Here is a 22,339-nt window from a genome sequence, read left to right as displayed (position 1 = left end):
CAATTCCAGCACCACAATTTAAGATCCTGTAGAAATGCCTTTGGGTTGTCTCTCAAGAGCATTCCAGATTTCCGGTTGCTTTCTCCCCATGTCCAGAGCCTGTGGGGTGTACCTGAACCCCACCCCTGGACACTCTGCTGCTGAGGGGCGGGCAGGCAATGGTCCTCTGCACCTGTTTATTCCCAAAGATGCAGTGACTGAGCTGGAAGGAGGTGAGGGTTTCTCTACCAGTCAGAGAACTTGGTCTTCACAGTTTGCAGGCTTTGAAAAGTCTTTCTCAGTTGCTGAAGTCTTTCCTTTCAGTGATAAACATCAGAGCCAGTGATGACTTTGGAGAAGAGTCCAGATCAATGTGGCCAAGCACGCCGAGCCTGCCCTGCTGAAAGTGCGCCACACGCTGGGCTCGCTTCTCAGAGGCCCCTCAATCCCTGCCTCTAAACACACAGGCAGTCAACCCTGAGGATGGCCACCTGCGTGGAGGTCTCGGTGAGAGCCCACCGCTCTCCCCAGATCCCCGTTGCTCAATTCTATGTTATGTTTGAACACCCAGTGCCCACGGTCATGCGCCTTTGGCCTTCTTTAAAAATAGCCTTGCCAGCAGTTACATAAAAATCTGAACACACCTCTCATGTGGAGATTTCCTACCTACTCCCTGTATCAACGCTGAGGGAAGAATTAGGTCTGGTTTCTTTCTTCCTGGTGGAAACATCCAGGTCTTCCCTACCCTCCTACTACTCTCAGACAATGAGCAAAATCAGTACAATTTCCCAGCATTTCTTTTATTTGAGGATGTCCTATGCTCCCTGCTCTTTAAAAAGTAGGTTAGCATCAAAAGCCATAGAAAAAAAGACTGAAAAGTGAGACTCCATGATATTAAAAACTTCTGTACAGCAAAAGGCATCATAGACCTAGACGAGAAGGAGTAGCCTGGAGAAAAGATTCACTGCATATTCTATTATTTAGACCCATAGTTTTCACCCCGGGCCATTCTGCCCCCCAGGGGACACTGGGCAATGTCTGGAGACATTTTTGGTTACTGTGACTTGGTCAGGGCCAGGGGTCGGGGGTGGGGGGTGCTACTGACGTCTGGTGGGTAGAGGTCAGAGAGCTGTAAAGCATCCTTCAGGGCACAGGACAGCCCCACAACCAAGAATTATCTGACCCCAAATGTCAGTGCTGCCAAGGTTGGGAAAACTTGATTCGGAACATCTACAAATTGGTAAGGGATAAAAGAAGAGACGTAACCAAGAGGGAAGTAGGCAAAGGATGTGAGCAGTAATTTATAATAAAGGCCTGAAATTCAAAAGGCTCATGAGTCCAGAAAAAGACACTGAACTTCATCTTCATGAACAATGAGGAAAATGCAAAAGAAAACCAGATGCTACTTTCTGCCAGTCACATGGAATAAAATCCAGCGCAAGATCACCTGCTACTGATCTGAGTATGAGATGGTATAACCTGACTCACAACTGCAGGATCTTTCTACAGAAATAATCACTCAAGTGCAGGAGTTCAAGACCAGTCTGGACAACAACGTGAGACCCTGACTCTAACAAAAAATAAAATAATTTAGTGGGCATGGTGACCCGTGCCCATAGTTTCAGCTACTTGGGAGACAAAGGCAGGGAGGATTGCGTAAGTCCAGGAGATCAAGGCTGCCTGAGACATGATGGTGCCACTGCACTCCAGCCTGGGCAACAGAGCAAGACCCTGTCTGAAAACAAAATGAAACAAAAGTGTAAGGAAGGCACCAACTCATGGCTCATAAGAGTGTAAAACTGGGTAGAATTCCAAATACTCGTTAATAGGGAATGGGTAAATATCAACTTTCAGTAGCAGCTCGGGACCTACAGAGTTTAATCATGAGAAACTCCACGTGTCTGTTATACCATCTGTGGCCATGAGATTTTAAAATAGATCACTGGCTCAAAAACAAACAAACAGACAAAAACATTTGCTGGAAGCTGATCCAAACAGACCACAAGGGTTAACTCTGAAGAATTAAAATGCACAATGAAGCATGTTCAAAATGTGATTCAAGTATTTCCCCTTCTTTCTTCCTTTACCCTTCCTTCTCCTCGCCCTTTCTCTGAGAGTTACACATATACTCTGCTTTTTCCCTCATTCTGTTTTCATGGATGGTGAGATGGACAATGGCTGCCCCAGGCTTACTGTCCACAGTGTGGTATCCTCTAGGCCTGGGAAAATTGGACCTTCTGAAACACACATCATGGCCTGTGGGACAAATCTGGCCCATTGCCTGTTGTTATAAATAAAGTTTTATTGGAACACGGCCTGTCTCATTTGTTTATGTATTGTCTGTCTATAGATAGTTTTGTACCACAATAACAGAGTTTAGTAGCAGCAACCGTATGGCCAACAAAGCTGAGAATATTTACCATCTGGCTCTTCACACACAAAAAAACTGCCGACCTCTGTTTTAAAATGTAAAAATATAAAATTTCTAGGAGAAAAATCTTTGTGGCATTGGGCTGGGCAAAGATTTCTTAGACACAATACCAAAAGCCCACTTCATTTAAAAAAAAAAAAAAGGATAAACTGGATATTATCAAAATTTCAAACTTTTGCTCTGTGAAAGATACTGCTAAGAGAATTAAAATCCACCAACTGGAGTAAACATTTGCAAAAGGGACTTGTAGTTAGAACACTTTTTTTTTTTTTGAATCAAAGTCTCACTCCACTGCCCAGGCTGAAGTGCACTGCCATAAGCATAGCTCACTGCAGCTACAAACTCTTGGGTTCAAGCAATCCTCCTGCCTCGGCCTTCTGGCTAATATTTTATTTTTTGTGGAGATGGGGTCTCACTATGTTGCTATGTTACCCACACTGGTCTCGAATTCCTGGTATCAAGTGATCCTCCCATCTCAGCCTCTCAAAGTGTTAGAATTATAGGGGTAAGCCACTTCACCCAACCGAGAACACTTTTTTTTTTTTTTTTTTTGAGATGGAGCCTCCCTCTGTTGCCCAGGTTGGAGTGTAGTGGCGCGATCTCCGCTCACTGCAAGCTCCACCTCCCAGGTTCACGCCATTCTCCTGCCTTAGCCTCCCGAGTACCTGGGAGTACAGGCACCCACCATGAGGCCCAGCTAATTTTTTGTACTTTTTTTTTTTTCTGAGACGGAGTCTCGCTCTGTCACCCAGGCTGGAGTGCAGTGACCGGATCTCGGCTCACTGCAAGCTCCGCCTCCCGGGTTTACGCCATTCTCCTGCCTCAGCCTCCCGAGTAGCTGGGACTACAGGCACCCGCCACCATGCCCAGCTAGTTTTTTTTTTGTAGTTTTTTAGTAGAGATGGGGTTTCACCGTGTTAGCCAGGATGGTCTCGATCTCCTGACCTCGTGATCTGCCCGCCTAGGCCTCCCAAAGTGCTGGGATTACAGGCTTGAGCCACTGTGCCCGGCCTTGTATTTTTAATAGAGACAGGGTTTCACCGTGTTAGCCAGGATGGTCTAGATCTCCTGACCTCGTGATCTGCCCACCTTGGCCTCCCAAAGTGCTGGGATTACAGGTGTGAGCCACCGTGCCTGGCCCAGAACACTTTCTTTTAAGCTCTTAAAACATAAGCAGGCCAATGTGGTGGCTCACGCCTGGAATTCCAGCACTTGGGGAGGCCGAGGTGGGTGGATCACCTGAGGTCAGGAGTTTGAGACAAGTCCGGCCAACATAGTGAAACCCCATCTCTACGAAAATAAAACAACAAAAAAAATTAGCTAAGGCATGGTGGTAGGCATCTGTAATCTCAGTTACTGGGGAGGCTGAGGCAGGAGAATCGCTTGAACCCAGGAGGCAGAGGTTGCAATGAGCCGAGATCGCGCCATTGCACTCCAACCTGGGCAATAGGGCCAGACTCTGTCTCCAAAGAAAAACAAAACAAAACAAAAACCAAAAACAACATAATGAGCAAACAACCTGGTATCAAAAATGGCAAAAGATTTGAACAGACACTACACCAAAGAATATATATGGATGGCAGACAGGCACATGAAAAGATGCTCAACATCATTAGTCAACTTAAAACCACATCGAGACACCACTACCAACCTATTAGAATGGCTAAAACAAAATAAAACAAAAACAACCAACAGCAACAAAACAGACAATGTCAAGTGCTGGCAGGGATGTGGAGAAGCCAGAATATTCATGCACTGCTGGTGGGAATGCAAAAATGTGAAATGTGACAGCCACTTTGGAAAACAGATTGGCAGTTTCTTATGGTGAAATATACACTTAGCATGGGATCCAGCAATCCTACTCCTAGTATTAAGGCAATAGAAAGGAAAATCTATGTTCACACAAAAATCTGTATATAAATGTGTAGAGTGGTATTATTCATAATCATCCAAAACTACAACAACCCAAATATTCTTCAAGCCATTCATGGATAAACTGGGATGTACCATACAACAGACTACTACTAGGCAATAAAAGGTACCACCAATTCATGCTACTTGTGTGAATCTCAAATATATCTTGCCACATCATTTCTGTGCCTACCTGGAAAAGGCAAAACCATAGGGATGGATCTGCGGTCGTTGGGGTTAGGGAGTGAGGGGAAAAGTTGATTACACAGGGATAGGAGGAGGGAGTATTTCTGTTTTTTTATTATGGTGGTAAATCAAACAACTTTATCCATTTGTCAAAACTCAGAGAACTCTACTCCAAAGAATGAATTTTCCTACATGCAAATTTAAAAATAAATTGTCTGAATGTGGCGACTCATGCCTTTAATCCCAGTGCTTTCAGAGGCCAAGGTGGGAGGACTGCTTGAGCCTGGAGTTCGAGACCGGCCTGGGCAGCACAGAGAGATGCCATCATTACAAAAAAAAAAAAAAAATTAAAATTACCCAGGAATGGTGATGCATGCCTGTATGCAATCCCAGCTAATCGGGGGGCTTGGTCAGGAGGATCACTACAGCCTGGGAGGTCAATGCTGCAGTTAGCTATGATTGCGCCAGTGCAGTCCAGCCTGGGTGACAGAGTGAGATCCTGCCTCAAAAACAACAACAAAACCACAATAAAAATAAATTTTAAAAGGTTTAAAAAGAGAACTTCTGCTTTGCGGCCCTGTTCCTCCTGACACTCTGAGTCAAGGCTGAGCAGCCCGGGCAGGTCAAGTTCTTGGTCAACGAGCAACAAGGGAGAAATCAACAACCTGCACCCCCAAGCAGTTTCATGGTGTTTCCGGGCCCCCACCCCACTCTCTGGAGGCCCTTCCCTTGACCTTCTCCAAATCTGCATCATCAATCCCGGGCCAAATCAGCTTCTGTCCCACACACTCCAACCACAACCGGGCCTGTCACCACTCAATTATCAATGACTCCCAAGTTGTAGCCGCCTCTGGCTCTCAAGGTGCAAGGCCTGCACTGTCCCGCAATCAAGATGCTCGCCTCTCTGGTTTTCCCTGTCAGTGGTCACCACCCGCTGAGGCTCAGAGGTCACGCGATGGTGCTCACAGTCAGGCGTGCTGTTAATAAGTGTCAGGGCCAGGCCTCAAGTTGTCATGACAGTGCAACTGTCATATTGGCAAGGCCCTTCATGATTGGACCTAGGTGGTTCTCCAGCCTCAGTCGCCACCCTCCCTTCCCACTCACTCCAACTTCTTGCCAATATGCTACAGGCCTCTGTTTTGGCTGTTCCCTCTGCAGGGCACAAGTGTCCTCTCCTTCACTTCCCAGCTCATTTTTCAAAATTAATATATATATTTTTAAAGAGAGGGGATCTCGCTATGTTGCCCAGGCTGGTCCAACTCCCAAGCTCAAGTGATCCTCCTACCTTGGCCTCCCAAAGTGTTGGGATTGCAGGTGGGAGCCATTACGCCTGGCCTCCCAGCTCACTTTTATTTTTACTTATTTATTTTTCTTTTGAGACAGGGTCTTTCTCTGCTGCCAAACTGGAGTGCAGTGGCACAATCACGGCTCACTGCAGCCTCGAACTGCCTCAGTTTCCCAAGTAGCTGGGACTACTGGTGTGTGCCACCATACCCGGCTGATTTTAAAATTTTTTATAGAGACAGGCGTCTCATTTTGTTGCCCATGCTGGCTTCAAGTCATCCTCCCACCTGGGCCTCCCAAAGTGCTGGGATTATAGGTGAGAGCCACTATACCAGGCTGGCTCATCTTTAACAAGCTACCTTCCTGGCCCGGTGTGGTGGCTCACACCTGTAATCGCAGCACTTTGGGAGGCCAAGGCAGGCGGATCACCTGAGGTCAGGAACTTGAGACTAGCATGGCCAACATAGTGAAACCCCGTCTATACTAAAAATACAAAAATTAGCTGGGCGTGATGGTACACACCTGTAGTCCCAGTTACTCAGGGGGCTGAGACAGGAGACTCGCTTGAACCCGGGAGGCAGAGGTTGCAGTGAGCCAAGATCACGCCACTGCATCCAGCCCAGGCAAGAAAGTGAGACTGTCTCAAAACAAAAAACAAAAAAAACCAAACAAAACCACCCTCCCCAAGGACAACGGGTTACTCTAGTTCTCAGCGCCTCCATGCCATTGCTGTAAACCTTCGTTACTGTCCGAACCACTCCTATCATTATTTGCTTTACACTCAACGACCAGTGTCAATGGTGAGAACCTTGAGGGCCCAGGTTATATCATCGCCATCTGAGTCCCCAGGCAAACCCGGGGCGGGTCACACAGCAGGACAGGCGGCTGCTGGCTCTCAGACCAGGATGGAGTGCAGAGGCATGATCACGGCTCACTGCAGCCCTGGCCTCCTGGGCTCAGGTGATCCTCCCACCTAAGCCTCCCAAGTACCTAGGACTGCAGGTGCGCACCACTATGCAGTCCTACTAAGTCCTCTATGTAGTTCTGACTAAGCTTTTTTAATGTTTTGTAGAGGGGGGTTCTTGCTTTGTCACCCAGGCTGGAATGCAATGGTGTGGTCTTGGATCACAGCAACCTCCACCTCCTGGGTTCAAGCAATTCTCTGGCTTCAGCCTCCAGAGTAGCTGGGATTACAGGCACCTGCCACCATGACTGGCTAATTTTTGTATTTTTAGTAGAGACAGGGTTTCACCACGTTGGCCAGGCTGCTCTCGCACTCCTGACCTGAGGTGATCTGCCCGCCTTGGCCTCCCAAAGTACAGGAATTACAGGCGTGAGCCATCACACCCGGCCACTTCTTTATGTTTTGTAGGCGGGGGGGGGTGTTACTATGTTGCCCAGGTTAGTCTTTAACTCCTGACCTCAAGTGATCCTCCCACCTCAGCCTCCCAAGCACTGGGCTTAGAAGCGTGCCTGACCTCAGGGAGAAGTATTGTCTGGATGATCTCTGAAGGTTTTTGACTCCAATGCACTATTTTAAACAATCCTGGTTGTCTACGTGACATCACTGATGTTGTTCACATCCGTAGATCATCTAGCACACATCCAGGGGAGAGAGATGCGTCTTTACGTGTAACAGAAAAAGAGGCTGTTTCCACCAGGCATGCATGAGAATTGCTTTCATTGCATCATGATGGAGCAGGTATTCTAAACTAATTGAGCCAGAGCAAAACTACAACAGTCAAATCTATCTTCAGGCTCAATCTTGACACTTCACACATCATCTGACAGGGCTTGGACCCAATAATTGTTAAGGTCCTTTCCAGATGCAACATTCTGAGTCTTCAAGGTAAAAAAGGCTTAGGTCATTGAGGAAACGTTCTGCTGCCAGAGAAAACCTAAAGCACCACCTGACCCAGTTATAACGGCCACGCAAGGCAAGGTCTCAGGTGGACACAGCACCAGCTTCTTCCAGGCCCCCGCCCATGGCCCACAGAAGGGAAGGATGCCTGGCTGGAGCAGCTCCAGCTAAGTGACAATTTCCTATCAGCCCAGGCTGAGAAGCCTGGGGCAGGAGCAGGTCAGGTGTGGCTGGCCTATGGCCCAGTCCAGGCACCCCACAGCCCTGCTAAGAGCTCTGGCTTCTTTCTGGCTGGTCAAGGCCAAAGGCCACTGCAGGGATCTCGCACAGAAGTGCAAAGCAACAGGGAATGGCAGGAAAAAACCCTGGACTCTGGAGCCTGGCAGGCTTGAGCTGGGCACTAAGTCTCCTGCTCATCGGCTGAACTACTATGCAGAAGTCGCTCCCCTTCCCAAAGCTTCAGCTTCCTCCACTGGGGATGTCACCCCCCGCTCCACAGCGCCTGGTACAGAGAGTACCTGTCTCTAGTCCCACTTCATGAACAAAATCAAGGTGAACGTATGTCTCCCCAACCTCCCTGTCTGTAGCTACAAACACCTTCATCTCCTCTCCTCCTGCCCTTGCCCTCTCTTCAAACCGCCTCTGCCCCCTGAATTACTTCGCTTGGTGGCACAGCCCCACCTGTCCCCCAAGCCACCTCTCTCTCTCCCTTGGACCTAATCAAGCACCACGTCCTGCCAGTTTAACACGTCAGATCTCTCACTGTCCTGCCACCTCTCTGCCACCATCCCCATACAGATTCCTGTCACCTCCTGCTAGACCGACTCCTAAGTGGGATTTCAAATTCAGTGTCTCTAAACCCAGCTTCATCTTCTTCCACCTAGTCACTCCCCTTCCTTGGCTTAATCTTCAGGCTCAATCTTGACACTTCACACATCATCTGACAGGGCTTGGACCCAATAATTGTTAAGGCCCTTTCCAGATGCAACATTCTGAGTCTTCAAAGTAAAAAAGGCTTAGGTCATTGAGGAAATGTTCTGCTGCCAGAGAAAACCTAAAGCACCACCTGACCCAGTTATAACTGCCACGCAAGGCAAGGTCTCAGGTGGACACAGCACCAGCTTCTTCCAGGCCCCCGCCCATGGCCCACAGAAGGGCAGGATGCCTGGCTGGAGCAGCTCCAGCTAAGTGACAATTTCCTATCAGCCCAGGCTGAGAAGCTTCCTTGAGTCTGCCTGTTTCTGTTCATGATGACATAAGTCTGGCCATCGAGTTGTTCAAGACTGTTCCCTCTCCTGTGATTCCTTCCCCTGACATAAATGTCTCGCTGTAAAAAAAAAAAAAAAAAAAAAAAATTTTTTTTTAGAGATGGGATCTCACTATGTTGCCCAGGCTGGTCTTGAACTCCTGGCCTTGAGCAATCCTCCACCTTGGCCTCCCAAGTTGTCGGGGTTACAGGTGTGAGCCACTACACCCAGCCACAGATGTCTGTCTGACAGGTACCTAGATCCAGTCACTTCTGAGTGGTCTGCCAATCTTTCCTTTCCCTGGCACAGACAAAATATCAACCACGTGCCAGGCACAGAGCAAAGAATCAGGCATACAAAACAAAGAAGCAGTCCCAGTCCTGACCCTCAAGCGCTTCAGCCATTACGGGGCCACCTCAGTACTGCAACAGCCGGTGACTAGTTTCTCCTTGTCTCCCCCCAGCCTCTCCACCAGGGTGAGCAGTGAACTAAAACTGCTCAGTAGCCACCCTCTGGCCTAGCCGCAAAGTAACAGCCAAGCCCTCTGCCCACCGGCCACCTGAGCACTCCTGCCACGACTACCCACTTCAGTCTTCTTGCCCCTAAAGAACCCACGTGGTTCTTTGAACACACGATGTTCTCTGAACACTGCGATGTTCCCACCTCCGGGCTTCACTGTATCCTACAAAGCCCCACCCCATTGTCTTTGCCTGGTTAACTCCTCCCCACCGCTGGGGGCTACTGCCACCTCTCCTCCAGGAAGCATTCTGAGCTCTCCTGTGCCCATCCAGGTCCCTCTTTCTGGGCTTCCACATCAGCCAGGGCATCACTCTCATCACACTCATCAGAGTGGGCTGAGATGACCTACACACATCATGCACACTCTCCAGAGCCTAGCGGGGGCCAGGACACAGCAGCGGAGCAGGGAGAGTCCTTCAGAGGCGGGAGCGAACCTCACTTCCCTCCCACAGGCTGGCTTCCGTCGGTCTTCCCCTGACCCACAGCTCGGGTCGGCCGCACCGCCTCGCTACTGCCACCTAGGGGCGCCAGTCGGGCCCTGCGCTTCTCTTGCCATTCAGCCTTGAATTCGATTCAATACACTGAATGGGATGGGAACACTAAAGAGGGAACAGTTGATTCCGGTGGGGGGGCGGGGGGGCAGGAAGAGTGGCAGTCAGACGAGGCTTCAAACGGCCAGTGAGCTCTGGGTTGAGCCATGCAGCATGAGCAACGGATCTCCAGGTGGAAGAGATCTGTCTCCAGGTGGAGGCTGCAACAGGCAGGGAGGGTTAGAGTTTGGCGTCTACATGCAGGGGCAGGGAGGGTTAGGGTGTGAAGGAACTGGCACTCCAAACTAAGGGCTTCTAGCTTTATCTTTTAAGCCACCAAAGAGGTCAAGAAAACATCTTTTTTCTGCCCAAAGATTTTATATCAGAAGGGACACAATTAGATGTGCATTTACAGAACAGAACTCCTGCTGCAGTGTGGAAAGAGGGAAGAGATGGGAAGCCGCGAGTGAGAGAGGCAATACGTTTTCATAATTTCTTATTTTTTTCATAAACAGTTTTTTCATAATTCTCTCATTTCTTTTACTTGAAATAGCATCATGGGCCGGGTGCGGTGTCTCACGCTTGTAATCCCAGGACTTTAGGAGGCCAAGGCAGATGGATCTCCTGAGGTCAGGAGTTCGAGACCAGCCTGCTCAATAAAGCGAAATCCCGTCTCTATTAAAAATATAAAAAATTAGCTGTGCGTTGTGGCGGTCGCCTGTAATCCCAGCTACTCGGGAGGCTGAGGCAGGAGAATCGCTTGAACCCGGGAGGCGAAAGTTGCAGTGAGCCGAGGTTGCACAACTGCACTCCAGCCTGGGCTACAAGGGTGAAACTGTGTCTCAAAAAAGAAAAAAAAAAAAAAAGCACCATGATCTCAGACTCAACACATCCAAACCGAAACTCTGTCTGCTCAAAACCAATGCATCAACATAAACAGTATTATTTCCTTCCACATTTGGAGACGTTCACGTATCTCAACCTCTTTGAGGGCCGTGAAGTTGCAGAATTTGATAACAGATCCCAGCACAAAACTTTGCACACAAAAAATACTTGATGACAACTGAGTAGAGTGCCCTGGAGCCTTGCGATTATGGGAGCAGTAAAACCGGGTGGTTAAGAGGAAGGGTTTTGAATCAGAGGGCCCGAGTTCAAACCCTGGCGCAGCCACTTTAGTGCATGAGACTGGTCATATCAAGTGACCCATCTAAGCCTGTTTCTTCATCCCTAAATGGAAATTAATGGAAATTATAACATCACCCACCTCAAGGACTGGAGACAAACGTCCACAAAGTGTCGAGCTCATAGTAAATCCTCAATAAATACTGGTGGTTATGTATAACATCATTTATTCAGTGCCTACCAGGTACAGACCACGCACAACGCAACAGGCTTCCCAACCCCTTCAATCTGCACCACACTTTTGTCCTTCCCATTTTACAGATAAGAAAACTAAGGCTCAACAGAGTCAAGCTTGTTCGAGGTCTTGGGAGCATCTCCCAGGGCATTAGAACTTTTGGAGGAAGGGATTTAGTTCAGTAATGGTTCTCACCTGCGTGTATGAGAGGGTGGAAGAGACCCCTCCCCCGCAACCCAGGACATCTGGCAATGTTTGCAGATCTTGTTGATCCTCACGACTTGGGGGATGGGGATACTGCTGGCATCTAGTGGGTAGAGGCCAGGAATACGGCTCAACTTCCTACATTGCACAGGGAAGGCCCCCACCCACAACCAAAAACTATCTGACCCCGAACTGGTATCAGTAGTGCCAACGTTGAGAAACCCTTCTCTAGCCAGATTACTCTCCTGATCTTCCCACTTCTGGCCATCCGGATCTTAGATGAACACTTTCCAGCAAGGGGGCTCAGTCCCACCATGGGAAGCCCGTGCAGAAGTTGTGCAGAAGTTCTTCCCCACCTGCCCTGCACACAGTAGGGACCAAAACCCATTTTAACAAGCCCCGCAGCCCAGAGCACCGGAAAAGGAAGGAAGGGCATCCATCCCCCATTGTTCAACTGTGTGCAGTTTGTGTTTCCAACAGACACACACACATATTTTACAAATCCTAACGTCCTACGCCCCACAAACAGCTTTGTTAGAGATGGCGCTCAAAAAAAGATGCAGTTTAGATTTTATTTTTCCTCCCGAGGACTCCTGTGTATCTACTGAAGGGTTTGCACACTTCTCAAAGGACCTCGCACCGGCCGCGGTGCTCTGACAACGACCACAAAAGAATCTGTGGGATTTCCCGGGGGAGCGAGCCCGTGGGCCGTGACCTCTGAGTGCTCAAAGCGTTCCCCGCGCTCCCCCGCCGCTGGCCCCACTCTCCCGCCCCCGGAGCCCGGGCTTCCAAGGCGACCGGGGCCCCCGGCCGTGCAGCCCGGCCCCCCGGCGCATGCCCACGCCGTATCCCCCTCGCCCGTCCCTCGAGGCGCCAGAGGAATCTGGCTCCAGGGCCTGTCGCCGACGCCCACACCGGCCCGCCCCGACCCGCCCGCCGCGGCCCCAGCGCGCGTCCCCTCCCCCGGTCCGGCGCGGCCTGGGCCTCGGCCGGTGCAGGCCCGCGGGCGCCCAGCGGCCAGGCCAAGCGAGCTCAGGCCTGCCGCGGCCTACCCCGTCGGGCGCCGCCGAAGGCCCCCCACCGCCTCACCTGGAAGCGGGCGGGCGGGCCCGGGGCTGCTCCGGGGCGGGCGGGAGGCGGCGGCGGCGCGGCGCTAACGGCTCCGCTCGGCCTCGGTAGCGGTGGCGGCGGTGGCGGCGACGGCGACGGCGGCAGCGGCTCCTCCTCAGCGCGCACGACCCGCTCCGGCCCGCGGACCGGACACGCCCCCCCGGCGCGCGCGCCCATTGGTCGACGTCCGCCACGTCGCGCTGCTCATTGGCCGTCGTGGCTGTCGCGGCACCCCGGGGCGCGCGGGAGAGGCGGGACTTCCGGTCGGCGCCGCCTGCGAAGGGCTCCGCGGCCGGCGGAGACGCGGGCAGCCAGCGATGGCCGCGGAGGGGGCGAATTGGGTGCTGGCCCTCGGAGGCTGACGGAAGGCGGTGGCTGAGGAGCGGCGCCTCTGGTTGAGCGCTCGCCGTATGTCCCGCACCTGTGTGACCTGCCGCCGCCGCCCAGTAAGGTAGGAACGGTCAGCGCGCCGGGGTTACGGGTACAAAACCTGGGTTCGAATCCCGGCCTCGACGTTTCCGCACTAAGTGTGGTTGGGCAGGAGCTGACGTCACCTTGCCGGGCCTCAGTTTCCTTCTCTGGTGCGCTGAGGAGGCGGGGCATGGAACGTGGTCAGAGCACCATCGGTGCTGGCTCTTTGAGCAAGCCAGTTCCCGAAGGCTCAGCCTCTCATTCATTCATTAAACTGTCATTGAGCGCCTACTGTGTGTCAGTCACTGTATGGGCAGTGAGCAGAAAAAAAAATCTGGTCTTATTGGGCTAACATTCTAAGCCAGCATTGACCTAGAATGCCCTAGTAGAAATATATACAACCTTCATGTTTAATTTTTTTTATACTTTAATTTTTTAAATAAAGATGGGCTCTGGCTCTGTTGCCCAGGCTGGTCTGGAACTCCTGGACTCAAGCGATTCTCCTGCCTCCGCCTTACAAAGAGCTGGGGTTGCACTCTGCTTAATTTTGTTTTTCTTTTTTTGTGTGTGATCTGAAAATAATAATCTTTTTATTTTTATTTATTTATTTGAGATGGAGTCTTGCTGTGTCACCAGGCTGGAGTGTGGTGGCGCGATCTCGGCTCACTGCAACCTCCGCTTCCCGGGTTCAAGCGATTCTCCTGCCTCAGCCTCCTGAGTAGCTGGGACTACAGGCGTGCGCCACCACAACCAGCTAATTTTTGTATTTTTAGTAGAGTTGGGGTTTCACCGTGTTGGCCATGATGGTCTCTATCTCTTGACCTCATGATCCGCCCACCTCGGTCTCCCAAAGTGCTGGGATTACAGGCGTGAGCCACCACCCAGCCTAGGGAAGCTTTTTACAGATTGGGTCTCACTGTGTTGCCCAGGCTGGAGTACAGTGGCTATTCACAGGTGCAATCCTTCCACAGGTTTAACTCCTGACCTCAAGCAGTCCTCCTGCCTCAGGCTACCAAGTAGCTGGGATTATAGGCATGTGCTACCACACCTAGCTTAATTAAATGTTAAACTTAACATTTAATTGTTATATTTTATAGTGGCTAGCATTCTGGATCATCACGGTGCAATAGAAGTATAAGCAAAGCAGGCCGGGTGCAGTGGTTCATGCCTGTAATCCCAGCACTTTGGGAGGCCGAGGCGGGCAGATCATGAGGTCAGGAGTTCAAGACCAGCCTGGCCAACATGGTGAAACCCCCATCTCTACTAAAAATACAAAAATTAGCTGGGCGTGGTGGCGGGTGTCCGTAATCCCAGCTAATCGGGAGGCTGAGGCAGGAGAATCACTTGAAACTGGAAGGCGGAGGTTGCAGTGAGCCAAGATCCTGCCACTGCACTCCAGCCTGGGTGAAAGAGAGAAATTCCATCTCAAAAAAAAAAAAAAAAGAAGAAGAAGTATAAGCAAGCCACAGATTTGTCAGCGAGGTATGTAATTTAAATTAATTAAATTGTTAGCCATATTTAAAATAAGTAAAAAGAAACAGGTGATGTTAATTGCAATGTGTTTTATTTAACTCAGTATGTTGAATATGTTATTATTTAAACATGTCAATATTTTAAAATACAGGATATTTTGTATCTATTATCTGTCCAAAATACAAGATACTTTGTGCGTCCTTTTTCTTTCCTGCATGCTTTTTTTTTTTTTTTTTTTGGAAACAGAGTCTCACTCTGTTGCCCAGCCTGGAGTGCAGTGGTGAGATCTCAGCTCACTTCAACCTCCCACTCCCGGGTTCAAGCAATTCTCCTGCCTCAGCCTCCCTCCCAAGTAACTGGGATCACAGGCACCCATGACCACACCCCGCTATGTTTTTTTTTTGAGACGAATCTCTCTTGGTCTCACCCAAGCTGTAGTGTAGTGGCAGCATCTCGGCTCACTGCAACTTCCGCTTCCCAGGTTCAAAGTGATTCTTCTGCCTCAGCCTCCCCGAGTAGCTGGGATTACAGGCGCGTGCCACCACGCTGGGCTAATTTTTGTGTTTTTGGTAGAGATGGGGTTTTACCTTGTTGGTCAGGCTGGTCTCGAACTCCTGATGTTAGGTGATCTGCCTGCCTCGCCCTCCCAAAGTGCTGGGATTACAGCCTAATTTTTGTATTTTTAGTAGAGATGAGGTTTCACCATGTTGTGCTGCTTGGTTTTGTTTGTTTGTTTGGAGACAGAGTCTCACTCTGTTGCCCAGGCTGGAGTGCAGTGGCGCGATCTTGGCTCACTGCAACCTCCGCCTCCTGGGTTCAAATGATTCTCCTGCCTCAGCCTTCCGAGTAGCTGAGATTACAGACATTTGCCACCATGCCCGGCTAATTTTTTGTATTTTTAGTAGAGATGGGGTTTCACCATGTTGCCCAGGCTGGCCTCGAACTCCTTACTTTAAGTGATCCACCCGCCCTGGCCTCTCATAGTGCTGCGATTACAGGTATGAGCCACCGCGCTCGGCCCCTGCCTGCTTTGGAAATCTAGTATGTATTTTATACTCCACAGCACAGCACAGCACAGCACCGCACAGCACCGCACTGCACATCTCAAGTCGGACTGGCTGCATTTCAAGGGCTCAGCCATCACACGTTACCAGTCACTACTGCATCAGACTGTGCAGTGCTGGATGGGGAGTCAGAAGAGAAACCAGGTGATTTCCATGTCAAGTGAACAGGCTAAGAAAAGCAAATTGGGGAAAGAGCACAGGGAATGTGGAAGTTGCTGTTTGAAAGAGGGTGGTTGAGAAGGTTGAAGAGGTGTCATTTGCAGAGGGACCCAAAGCAGGTGAGAGCACTGAACAAATAGTTACATTCTTCGTTGTCTGCCACAGTGCTGTCTAGAAGAGCTTTCCACGATAATGGGCATGTTCCGTATCAGCACCGTCCAATTCAGTAGCCCCTGGCTCCATGGGGTTTTCTTTCTTTCTGTTCTTCTTTTCTTTCTTTCTTTCCTTTTTCTCTTTTTTTTTTTAAGATGGAGTCTCACTGTCTTGCCCAGGCTGGAGTGCAGTGGTGTGATCTTAGCTCACTGCAACCTCCGCCTCCTGGGTTTAAGCGATTCTCCTGCCTCAGCCTCCCGAGTAGCTGGAACTACAGGCGTGTACCACCACGCCTGGCTAATGTTTATATATATTCTTTGTTTTGTTTTGTTTTTGTTTTGTTTGAGGCAGAGTCTCGTCCTGTCGCCCAGGCTGGAATGAGGTGGCGCGATCTCGGCTCACTGCAAGCTCCGCCTCCCGGGTTTACTCCATTCTCCTGCCTCAGCCTCCCAAGTAGCTGGGACTACAGGCGCCCGCCACCACGCCCGGCTAATTTTTCTTGTATTTTTAGTAGAGATGGGGTTTCACTGTGTTAACCAGGATGGTCTGTATCTCCTGACCTCGTGATCTGACGGCCTTGGCCTCCCAAAGTGCTGGGATTATAGGCGTGAGCCACAGCGTCTGGCCTATATTTATATTTTTATTATTATTATCATTATTATTATTTTTTTTTTGAGATGGAATCTTGCACTATCACCCAGGGTGGAGTGCAGTGCTGTGATCTCAGCTCACTGCAACCTCTGCCTCCCGGGTTCAAGTGATTCTCGTGCCTCAGCCTCCCAGGTAGCTGGGACCGCATGCCACCACACCTGACTAACTTTTTTTGTATTTTTAGTGGAAACAGGATTTCACCATGTTGGCCAGGCCAGTCTTGAACTCCCAACTTCAGGTGATCCACCAACCTCGGCCTCCCAAAGTACTGGGATTACAGGCATGAGCTGCTGCATCTGACCTGCATATGTGTTTTGTGGGTTTTTTTTTTTTTTGCACTTGGCATATGGCTGGTACCATTAAAGAACTGACTTTCTGGCCAGACAACGGTGGCTTATGCCTGTAATCTCAAGCACTTTGGGAAGCCGAAGTGGGAGGATCACTTGGGGCCAGGAGTTCCAGACCAGCTTGGGCAACATAGCAAGTCCCTATCTCTACCAAAGAAAAAAAAAAAATAGCCAGGTGATATGGTGTGGGCCTTTAGTCTCGGCTGCTTGAAAGGCTGAGGTGAGAGGATTTCTCAAACTCAGTAGTTCGAGACTGCAGTGAGTTGTGATCATGCCACAACACTTCAGCCTGGGCAACAGAGCAAAATCCCATGTCAAAAAAAAAACAAAACAAAAACAAAAAAAACCTGAGCATAAGTTTTTAATTAATTCAAATGTAAATAACCACATAGAGCTAGTGGCTCCTGTAGTGGACGGCATAGCGTTAGTACAGTGGTGACAAGTCCTCTGAATTAAGTGGGTCCTTCATGGCAAATGCTTTATGGACATCCTCCTGTGAAATCCTAGAAATAGGCCGGGCAGGGTGGCTCATGCCTATAATCCCAGCACTTTGGGAGGCCGAGGCAGGCGGATCACGATGTCAACAGTTCAAGACAAGTCTAGCCAACATAGTGAAACCCCATCTCTACTAAAAATACAAAAATTAGCCAGGCATGGTAGCAGGCGCCTGTAATCCCAGCTACTCGGGAGGCTGAGGCAGGAGAATCTCTTGAACCCAGGAGTTGGAGGTTACAGTGAGCTGAGATTGCGCCACTGCACTCCAGCCTGCGCAACAAAGCGAGACTGTCTCAAAAACAAAACAAAACAAAAACACGAAATCCTAGAAATAGCTCTGTGATATGGGAGCTATAATCAGTGTTCCCACAATGAAAAATAAACTTCATTCATTCATCTGTACTTTAGTATTGTTGATAGATTTTATTTTTTAACCCAGGTGTGGTGGCTCACATATATAATCCCAACACTTTGGGAGGCTGAGGCGGGCAGATCACTTGAGGTCAGGAGTTCGAGACCAGCCTGGCCGCCAGGCACGTTGGCTCATTCCTGTAATCCCAGCACTTTGGGAGGCCAAGGTGGGTGGATTACGAGGTCAGGAGATCGGGACCATCCTGGCTAACACGGTGAAACCCCATCTCTACTAAAAATACAAAAAATTAGCCGGGTGTGGTGGCGGGCGCCTGTAGTCCCAGCTACTCGGGAGGCGGAGGCAGGAGAATGGTGTGAACCCGGGAGGCGGAGGTTGCAGTGAGCTGAGATCCGGCCACTGCACTCCAGCCGGGGCGACAGAGCGAGACTCCATTTCAAAAAATAAAAAATAAACCAGCCTGGCCAATATGGTGAAACCCCATCTCTTCTAAAACTACAAAAATTAGTCGGGCTTGGCCGGGCGCGGTGGCTCAAGCCTGTAATCCCAGCACTTTGGGAGGCCGAGACGGGCGGATCACGAGGTCAGGAGATCGAGACCATCCTGGCTAACACGGTGAAAACCTGTCTCTACTAAAAGCTACAAAAAAAAAAAAAAAAAAAATAGCCGGGCGAGGTGGCGGCGCCTGTAGTCCCAGCTACCTGGGAGGCTGAGGCAGGAGAATGGCGTGAACCCGGGAGGCGGAGCTTGCAGTGAGCTGAGATCCGGCCACAGCACTCCAGTCTGGGTGACAGAGCGAGACTCCGTCTCAAAAAAAAAAAGAAAAATTAGTCGGGCTTGATGATGGGTGCCTGTAATCCCAACTACTTGGGAGCTGAGGCAAGAGAATCACTTGAACTGGGGAAGCAGAGGTTGCAGTGAGCCAAGATCACGCCATTGCACTCCAACCTGGGCAACAAAAGCCAAACTCCATCTCAAAAAAAAAAAAAAAAGGAAAATAAAATGTTCTGAACTGAGATTGGAGTGATGGGCAACAGAGTGAGACTGTCTCAAAAAAAAAAAAAAGACTTTATCTTTTAGAAAAATTTAAACCTGGCACAGTGGCTCACACCTATAATCCCAGCAGTTTGGGAGGCTGAGGTGGGAGGATCTCTTGAGGCCTGGAGTTTGAGACCAGCCCAGGTAATATAACAAGACCCCCATCTCTAGTAAAAATTTAAAAAAATTGCTGGGTGTGGTGGGACACACCTGTGCTCCCAGCTACTGAGGAGGCTGAGGTGGGAGGACTGGTTAAGTCTGGGAGGTCAAGGCTACAGTGAACTGTGATTGCACCACTGCCCTCCATTCTGGGTGACAGAGTGTGACCCTATCTCAAAATAAATAAATAAATAAAATAAAAATGTTAGATTTACGGAAATACTGCCAAAGTAGTAGTAGAGAGTGACCAGGCCTGGTGCAGCGGCAGGTGCTTATAATCCCAGGTACTTGGGAGGCTAAGGTGGGAGGATCTCTGAGCCCAGGAGTTGCAGAACAGCCTGGGCAACATAGCCAGACCCTGTCCTTTTTTTCCTTTTTTTTTTTTGAGACCAAGTCTCCCTCTATCACCCATGGAGTGCAGTGGTGCGATCTCAGCTCACTGCAATCTGTGTCTCCTGGGTTCGAGTCATTCTCTTGCCTCAGCCTCCCGAGTAGCTGGGATTACAGGCACCCACCACCACACCCAGCTAATTTTTATATTTTTAGTAGAGACGAGTTTCACCATGTTGGCCAGGCTGGTCTCCAACTCCTGACCTCGGGTGATCCGCTTGCTTTGGCTTCCCAAAGTGCTGGGATTACAGGCGTGAGACCTGACCCTGTGTTAAAAACAAACGAAAAAACAGAGTTACCATTATTCCCTATTAGTTAAATATTTTAGTTACAAATGAGTAACATATTGGTAACAAATTAATAATGATAATTTGTTGCAATTAATGGACCAATACTGATACTTTGCTATTAACTGAAGGTCAGAGTTTATTTAGTCTTTCTTTGTGTTGCCCTAGTATCTTTTTTCTCTTCCAGGATCCCACCCAAGAGACCATCTCACTTTTTTTTTTCTTTTTGAGATGGAGTCTCGCTCTGTCACCTGGACTGGAGTGCAGTGGCATGATCTCGGCTCACTGCAGCCTTCACCTCCTGGGTTCAAGTGATCCTCCTGCCTCAGCCTCCCAAGTAGCTGGGACTACAGGCACCTGCCATCATGCCTGGCTAATTTTTGTATTTTTAGTAGAGACAGGGTTTCGCCATGTTGGCCAGGCTGGTCTTAAATTCCTGACCTCAAGTGATCCGCCTGCCTCGGCCTCCCAACGTGCTGGGATTACAGGTGTAAGCTACCGTGCCCGACCAGTCCATCTCACTTTTAGTTCTTTTATCTAGTTAGGCTCTTCTTGGCTGTGACAGATTCTCAGACTTCCCTAGTTTTTGATGACCTTGACAGTTTTGAGGAGTGCCAGTCAGGTATTTTGGTAAGAATGTCCCTCTTTTGGAATTTATCTGGCGTTTTTCTCCTAAGAGTGGGATGACACATTTTTGGCAGCAAGATCAAGGAAGTAAAGTGTCATTTTTATCACACCATATCAAGGGTACATCCTATCAAATTTATTATTTTTTTATTTAAAGAGAAAGGGTCCTGGCCGGGCACTGTGGCTCACATCTCTGATCCTAGGCCTTTGGGAGATAGAGGCAGGTAGATCACTGCATCTGGCCCTACATAAATTTGCATCACTGCATCTGGCCCTACATAAATTATTATTATTTTTTAAGCTTGTCCACAGCTGAAACATAAGTTTTCTAGAATCCTTCCACATGGGAGATTTATGTTGCTCTCCCCCATGTATTAGGTCAGTTAATTATATCAGGATGGAATGCTGGATATTTATTTATTTTATTTTACTTTTGAGATGGAGTTTTGCCCTTGTTGCCCAGGCTGGAATACAATGGCATGATCTCAGCTCACCACAACCTCTGCCTCCCAGATTCAAACGATTCTCCTGCCTCAGCCTCCCAAGTAGCTGGGATTACAGGCATGTGCCACCACGCCCGGCTAATTTTGTATTTTTAGTAGAGACGAGGTTTCTTTGTATTGGTCAGGCTGGTCTCGAACTCCCGACCTCAGGTGATCCACCCGCCTCGGCCTCCCAAAGTGCTGGAATTACTGGCGTGAGCCACCGCGCCTGGCCTGGATATTTATTTTATGCTTTTTGTTATAACCCAGTACTACTGTATTTTGTCCGTCAAACTGTTCCAGCTTTGGCCGTCTACTACTCTTTAATTTGGCTTCTGTGGCCCTTTGACATATTCCCATCAATGTGTTTTTCAGTGGTTTTTTTGTTTGTTTGTTTTATTTGAAGCAGTTGCTTACTTTGTGGCAACACAAAATGCTGCAGGCCTATCTTGTATATTTCTGCCCTTTGTCCTAGAAGCAGCCATGTCTCCAAGGGGGCCCTGGTTCCTTTTAGTAGAGAATGGTATTGAAAGCCAGGATCTGGGGCACCAAGAGTGCTCATTGCTACTGGAATGTTGTTTCTTTAGATCTTTAGATTACCAGTAGCTTTTTTTTTTTTAAAGACAGGGTCTCACTATGTTGCCCAGGCTGGAGTGCAGTGGTGCCATCTTGGCTCACTGCAACCTCAACTTCCTGGGCTCAAGCCATCCTCCCACCTCAGTGTCCCAAGTAGCTGGGACTACAGGCATGCGCCACCATGCCCACCTAAATTTTTGCATTTTTTGTAGAGACAGGGTTTTACCATGTTGCCCAGCCTGGTCTCGAACTCTTGAGCTCAAGTGATCCACCCACCTTGGTCTCTCGAAGTGCTGGGATTACAGGCATGAGCCACCGAACCCAGTATCAATAGCTCTTTTCTTTTCTTTTCTTTTCTTTTCTTTTCCTTTTCTTTTCTTTTCTTTTCTTTTTCTTTTCTTTTTTCTTTTCTTTTTCTTTTTCTTTTTTGTTTTGTTTTGTTTTTTGTGAAAGGGTCTGCACTCACCAGCTGTGTGACCTTGGGCGAGTCATTTAATCTCTCTGAGTTTCAGCTTCCTCATCTCTAAAATGGGGGTGGGCCAGATATGGTGACTCACACCTGTACTCCCAGCACTTTGGGAGGCTGAGGTGGGCAGATCATTTGATGCTAAGAGTTCAAGACCAGCCTGGCCAATATGGTAAAACCCCATGTCTACTAAAAATAAAAAAATTAGGCAAGCATGGTGGTACACACCTGTAATGCCAGCTACTCTGGAGGCTGAGGCAGGAGAATCACTTGAACCCGAGAGGGAGAGGTTGCAGTGAGCCAAGATGGCGCCACTGCACTCCAGTCTGGGCAACAGCGAGACTCTTTCTCCAATAAATACAAATAAAATGGCCGGGCGCGGTGGCTCACGCCTGTAATCCCAGCACTTTGGGAGGCCAAGGCGGGTGGATCATGAGGTCAGGAGATTGAGGCCATCCTGGCTAACACTGTGAAACCCCGTCTCTACTAAAAAGTACAAAACAAAATTAGCCGGGCGTGGTGGCGGGTGCCTGTAGTCCCAGCTACTCGGGAGGCTGAGGCAGGAGAATGCC

General features: G+C 49.2%; 2 protein-coding genes across 5 annotated transcripts in view; one reads left to right on the top strand and one right to left on the bottom strand.

Moving 5' to 3' along the window:
* ELAVL1 (ELAV like RNA binding protein 1) overlaps nt 1–12,765 on the bottom strand; it is a 47,464-nt gene extending 34,699 nt beyond the window's left edge. Inside the window, exon 1 of the mRNA XM_033195448.1 lies at nt 12,599–12,765. The gene's annotated coding sequence lies outside the window, so the exon portion shown is untranslated. The remainder of the gene's footprint in view (nt 1–12,598) is intronic.
* A 118-nt stretch (nt 12,766–12,883) lies between these two features.
* Nucleotides 12,884–22,339, top strand: part of CCL25 (C-C motif chemokine ligand 25) — a 52,415-nt gene continuing 42,959 nt past the window's right edge. The window contains exons 1-2 of one of the 4 annotated variants that reach the window (XM_033195450.1): nt 12,884–13,070; nt 15,577–15,711. In XM_033195450.1, the coding sequence (XP_033051341.1) occupies nt 13,030–13,070; nt 15,577–15,711 (176 nt within the window). In that variant the 5' untranslated portion in view covers nt 12,884–13,029. Of the gene's footprint in view, nt 13,071–15,566; nt 15,712–22,339 lie in introns of all 4 variants that reach the window. The other 3 variants (XM_033195454.1, XM_033195452.1, XM_033195451.1) reach the window with 3 other exon arrangements.

This window comes from Trachypithecus francoisi, unplaced genomic scaffold, assembly GCF_009764315.1.
Source record: "Trachypithecus francoisi isolate TF-2019V2 unplaced genomic scaffold, Tfra_2.0 Lachesis_group5, whole genome shotgun sequence".
Classification (NCBI taxonomy): domain Eukaryota; kingdom Metazoa; phylum Chordata; class Mammalia; order Primates; family Cercopithecidae; genus Trachypithecus; species Trachypithecus francoisi.
The sequence above is the reverse complement of the archived record's forward strand: the minus strand, read 5'-3'. Positions and strand labels throughout refer to the sequence as shown.